Source organism: Rhinopithecus bieti, unplaced genomic scaffold, assembly GCF_001698545.2.
Source record: "Rhinopithecus bieti isolate Rb0 unplaced genomic scaffold, ASM169854v2 scaffold_34943, whole genome shotgun sequence".
Lineage (NCBI taxonomy): Eukaryota > Metazoa > Chordata > Mammalia > Primates > Cercopithecidae > Rhinopithecus > Rhinopithecus bieti.
The window spans coordinates 153,898-159,597 of record NW_016815584.1 but is presented as its reverse complement, the minus strand read 5'-3'; the positions used below and the strand labels follow the sequence as shown (position 1 = coordinate 159,597).

The 5,700-nt window shown below is 38.7% G+C and overlaps 1 gene segment (V, D, J or C); it reads left to right on the top strand.

Annotated features, from left to right (window-relative positions):
* The first annotated feature begins 2,590 nt into the window (after nucleotides 1-2,590).
* On the top strand, nucleotides 2,591-3,791 carry LOC108516161 (T-cell receptor alpha chain V region PY14-like). The segment is given in 2 exon segments: nucleotides 2,591-3,091; nucleotides 3,221-3,791. Coding segments are annotated over 2 exon segments (393 nt in total).
* Nucleotides 3,792-5,700: the final 1,909 nt, after the last annotated feature.

Here is a 5,700-nt window from a genome sequence, read left to right as displayed (position 1 = left end):
GATTTTATTTTTTATATGTTTTATTTTTTTCCTTATTTCTTCTAAAAAACAGGATACATGTGAAGAACATGCAGTTTATTACATAGGTATACATGTGCCATGGTGGTTTCCTGCACCTATTGACCGGTCCTCTAGGTTCCCTCAGGTTAAAGCACTTCTTAACAGAAAGCATCTAAATAAAGGTAAGGAAATATTACTCAAAGCTAAAACTCAAGGTATTTTAAGAATAATGACTAAGGCACCAGTATATTATCTTACTTCCTTTTGGGAATGATAACATGACATTCTGTTCATCCCTTTGTATTGAGGCAGAAATGACTCTGATGGTTCACAGTTCATGACTCTGGGCTTCCATGTGTAGAAAGAACAACAGAAAGAGATCCCATCTATACTTATACATGATTAATGCTATTTTGTTATTAATTTGTATTTAAGAATGGAGGACTGGGTAGCAGGATGGACTTCTCATATCACTGTGCCCATGTTCCCCACAATGTTTCTCCTTGAATGGGGTGCCTGGCCAGTAGTGTGGGTATGTGGGCATACATGTGATTTGGCAGGCTTCTTTTTAGGATGAATGAACAGGGAAGTGGTAATTAAGTTGCTCCTCTTTGTTCCTTGCACCTAATATCTTTGAAGATGGCCTAATTCTGTCAGCCACTCATAATAAAACTGCAGTAATCTCAGTGGTGCATTTAAACTCTTGTGAAAGTTAAATACCCAAGTAAAAGTTGGCTTACTATGCCTATCACACACAAGTACAGAAGCAGGATGGTGAGAACGGAGGGAGGCTAGTGCAGCTATTCCATGTGTGAACCTTCACTATGTTCTCTTGTGTTCTGTTCTTCCCACTCTCCATCACCTACTCGCTTTCTCAACCCAGAACCTCTCCAGGGTCTCACCCAGTAGGCTCCCTTCACTTGCATTTCCACTGCAATCTTCTTATAGTTCATTCTGGGCTGACTTCTCTCCACTCTCTGTTTCATCCATCAGTGTGCTCACATCTACTTTTCATTTCATGGGAATTGTGATAGTTTTCATCTTTTCATTATTACTTTTACCCTTATGGATTCAAGTCATTCTTTTTATACTTCTAAATTTTATTTCAGTGGGAATATTGGAAAGATAAGAGGAGAATACATATGCTTAGTTAGGAATTTTGAATCAGGAGCACATCCTAGTAACATTTAAATTTTCAAACTGGCTATATGATTTTTTTCTTTTTCTTTTTTTCTTTTCTTTTTTTTTTTTTTTTTTTTTTTTTTTTTTTTTGAGACGGAGTCTTGCTCTGTCGCCCGGGCTGGAGTGCAGTGGCCGGATCTCAGCTCACTGCAAGCTCCGCCTCCCGGGTTGACGCCATTCTCCTGCCTCAGCCTCCCGAGTAGCTGGGACTACAGGCGCCCGCCACCTCGCCCGGCTAGTTTTTTTTTTTGTATTTTTTTAGTAGAGACGGGGTTTCACCGTGTTAGCCAGGATGGTCTCGATCTCCTGACCTCGTGATCCGCCCGTCTCGGCCTCCCAAAAAATCTATAGACAGAATCAAGGAATAGATCAGAAGTGCAAAGGAGAACTGATTTCAGGCTGGCACAAGTGAACAGAGTACAAAGAAAGGAGGGACTTTGTTCTGACCTTGTGAAAAGAATCCTTGTTGGCCAGATTCTCATTTCACCTGAGATTTCTCTCCTCATTTGCTTTTTTTGTTTTTTAGGATGCAATGATCTCTATGCTAAAATAAGTTGGATGAAGATGGTTTGTCATTCAAGAGTTTCATCTTTTTAGGCCATAGAGTCAACTGCTCCAGTTCAATACAGTCTGTCTCCCGCCCACAGGGGACTGCTGCTCACCTAGCTCTGTTGAGTGTCACTGTCAATCTCTCCCAAATCTACTATACCTCCCACAAGGTCCTCTCATGTCTTGTCTGCTGGTTGCACTCCTCCCAACTTTCTGAGTTAACATAGGTTTATTTTACTTTTCTTTACCTAACTCTTCCCAGGATTATTTATTTGTTATATTTTCTTACACTCATCATTCCGCTAAAGTTTCTCCATAGATGGGCCTTTGTTAACGTTCTTTTTAGTGTGAGATATAATTTGGCACACTATATCAGTCTATAGGAGCTTTGACAGTTGGAGCAGGACTCTTTTTAAACATGAGGTACCTAAGTTGTTTTTTCCTAGGGTTACAAATATCAAAGTTGTTGACCTGAAACCAAGGGGCCTCTTTCACATTTTCATTTAGAAAAAATCTTGCTTTATTTGTTTGTTTTGATTAGTTAATTAATGACATGTGATCCATGCTGATTTTAAGTATGAGACTCTCGTCTAATTTGTTTATTTTTTAAAGAATCAAATAAAGGAATAATCTTTCACCCACTGTAATGCTCACATTCAGAAACACAGGGCCATATGAAGCTGAGGCCAGACTGAGGCAACTGATCACCTCCCCTCTCCTTGATGAATGATTTTACAAAATAATATAGAATGTCTCAATGGTATTCCAAAATCTAGAATGTTGTCTTCTGTGACTAATTGCTCAGTAAAGTAAATTAGTCTTCCATTTTTACGTTACTCTCATTTCTCATGTATTTAGGATTAAAACCATGTACTCTACAGAAGGTGACATCATCACCAATTTGGTAAGAAAGAAACACTTTCTGTTGGTTTTGATGCCACATTTCTCAAATGAGAAGCAAAATTTGCTTCCTTGGATCCGTGGTTTCGCCTGTGGCCTTCAGGGGGCAACGTTGCACTAAGGAAGCGTCTGTGTTCATTGCAGACCATCCTCATCCAATGAGCCTCTTCCCTGCAGCTGGCTGATGTATGTAGCTCACTGATGTCTGTGTAGATAGGGAGCTGTGATGAGAACAAGAGGTCAGAACACATCTAGGCTCCTTAAGAGAAAGCCTTTCTTTAACTGTTTTTGAAACGCTTCAAAGGCAGAGACTTGTCCAGCCTAACCTCCCCGCTGCTCCTATCTCCTGAGGCTCAGGGCCTTTGGCTTCTGTCTGCCCTGCTTAGGGCCTTCCAGCATTGCCACTCCTCAGCCATGCTCCTGCTGCTCATCCCAGTGCTCGAGGTGATTTTTACCCTGGGTGAGTAACATTCCATTACCTTTATTCCTTTTGTAAATGTGACTGTGTTGTAATTTTCTCTGAATAGAGACATCTTTTCTTCATAGCAAAGTCTGTGCTGCCTTTACTTACACAGCATTGGTGTTGCAGGAGGAACCAGAGCCCAGTCTGTGACCCAGCTTGACAGCCAGGTCTCTGTCTCTGAAGGAGTCCCTGTGCTGCTGAGGTGCAACTACTCATCGTCTTTTTCACCAAGTCTCTTCTGGTATGTGCAATACCCCAACCAAGGACTCCAACTTCTCCTGAAGTACATATCAGGGACCGCGCTGGTTAAAGGCATCAATGGTTTTGAGGCTGAATTTAAGAAGAGTGAAACCTCCTTCCACTTGACAAAAGCCTCAGCCCATGTGAGCGACGCGGCTGAGTACTTCTGTGCTGTGAGTGACACAGTGCCTGAGACTGCAGGGGAGCTGAACACAAACCTCCTGAGATGCTGAGACTTTCTGTGACTCAAGAACTCAACCTTGAAGTCTGTCTTGTAATATTAAATAGCAATTCCAAGTTTCTGATGCTTATTGATGTATGCTGTATCTTTTTCATCTATTTATTTTAAACTATCTATGACTTTAAAATGTGTTTCCTGTAGGTAGCATAAAAGAGCATCTTTTCTTTTATCTACTTTGGCAATCTCTGTTTTGCATTGTGAAGTTTAGATAATTAAAATGGAATATAAATATCAATCAGGTTGGATTTAAGTATATTTCATTATTGTGTTTCACCCATGTTCCTTTTTTTGTTCTTTTTTTCTGACTCTTGGATTATTTAAATACTTTTCAATTTACATTTTAATTTATCTATGAACTTTTTGGCTATAACTCTGTACTTTTTGAGTAGTTGCTCTGGAGATGGCAATGTACATGCCTAAATATCCCGGGTCTTATGTGAGCAAATACTGTACTTCCTTATGTGAAATGTCGAAATCTTACACAATGTCCCTTTATCTACCAACACTAAAGTTTGTTATTGTTGTTCATATATATTAGTCACATACATTGAAAACTTCATCAGGCCTGGCACAGTGGCTCATGTTTGTAATCCCAACACTTTGGGAGGCAGAGGTGGGAGGATTGCTTGAACTCAGGGGTTTGAGACCAGCCTGGGAAGAAATTAGCCGGTTATGGTGGCACTCACCTCTAGCCTCAACTACTCGGCAAGTTGAAGCAGTATGATAGCTTGAGTCCAAGAGTTCAAGGCTGCAGTTAGCTACGACGATGCCACTGTATTCCAGCCTAAGCAACAGAGGGAGATCCTTGTCTCAATTTTTTTAAAAATCACAATATATAGAAAACTTCACCATACAATGTTATAATTTTTGCTTTCAACAATTATATGCACTTTATAAAACTTAAGGAGAAGAATAAGAACTACTTTATACTTAACAGCTATTTATCATTTCTGGTATCTTCCTTTGTTCCTGAAGATTTGGGTTTTCTCTGATACCAGGATATATAACTGAAATTCCCTTCTAACTTAAAAACTCCCTTTAGTATTTTTTCTAGAGCAGATTTGCTGGGAAACATGTTTTCATGTGTTAATTTTCTGAAAATGTACCTTTAACTTGCCCTTTATTTCTGGAAGATAGTTTTTACTGTGTCTGTAATTGTGTGTCAACACTTTCCCCCCCTCACTTTAAAGATGCCACTTCATTGTCTTTTGGCCTCCATGCTTTCTGAATAGAAATCCATGGCCATCAAGTAATTGTCCTCCAATGATGTAATATATAGTTTTTCTCTAGCTGCTTCATATAGAAGCTGTGTACACACACACACACATGAAAAATTATACAATCTTTTGTTGTCAGTGATTTAATTATAATGTGTTTAGATGTGGTTCTCTTTGATTTTACCTTGTTTGGGGCTTGAACTGATAAATGCATGTCTTTCAGTGAATTTGGCAAGCTTTTGACCATTCTTTCTTCAAATATGTTTTCTGACCCAACATCTTTTTCCTCTCCCTCTAGGACTCTAGTTAGATATAATTTAGACTTTAGAATATTTTCCCATGTGTCTCCAGGGCTCTGTGTTTTTTTATTTCAATTTTCAAATTGATGTGAAGGTTTGTCAGTGTTTCCTGACCTTGGCACTACTGATATTTTGGGCCTTATAATTTTTTTTATTGGGGTGTGGGGCTGCCCTGTGTGTTGCAGAATTTTTAACATCTCTACACTAGATGCCTATAGCACTACACACCCCAAGCTGTGACAGCCAAAATTGTGTCCAGATTTGCCAAATGTCTCCTGGGGAAAGACAAAGTCAAAATTAGTTGGATTAAATAATCTTTATTGATCTATTTTCAATTTTGCATATTCTTTTCTCTATCATTTTGCTATTGAGCCCTTACTGTAAGATTTTATTTTGATACCATATTTTTCAGTTCAATTTCTATTTTTTTCTTTACTTTGTGGAACATAATCAAACGAGCTACTTTGACATCTTTGTCTATGAGTTTTAGTATCTTAGTCGTCTTGATATTTGAATTTGTTGATCTTTTACTTAAATATTAGTTCATTTTTCTGGCTCTTTGTCAAATAATTTTGACGTACATCTTGAACATTTCAAATATTATGTGTG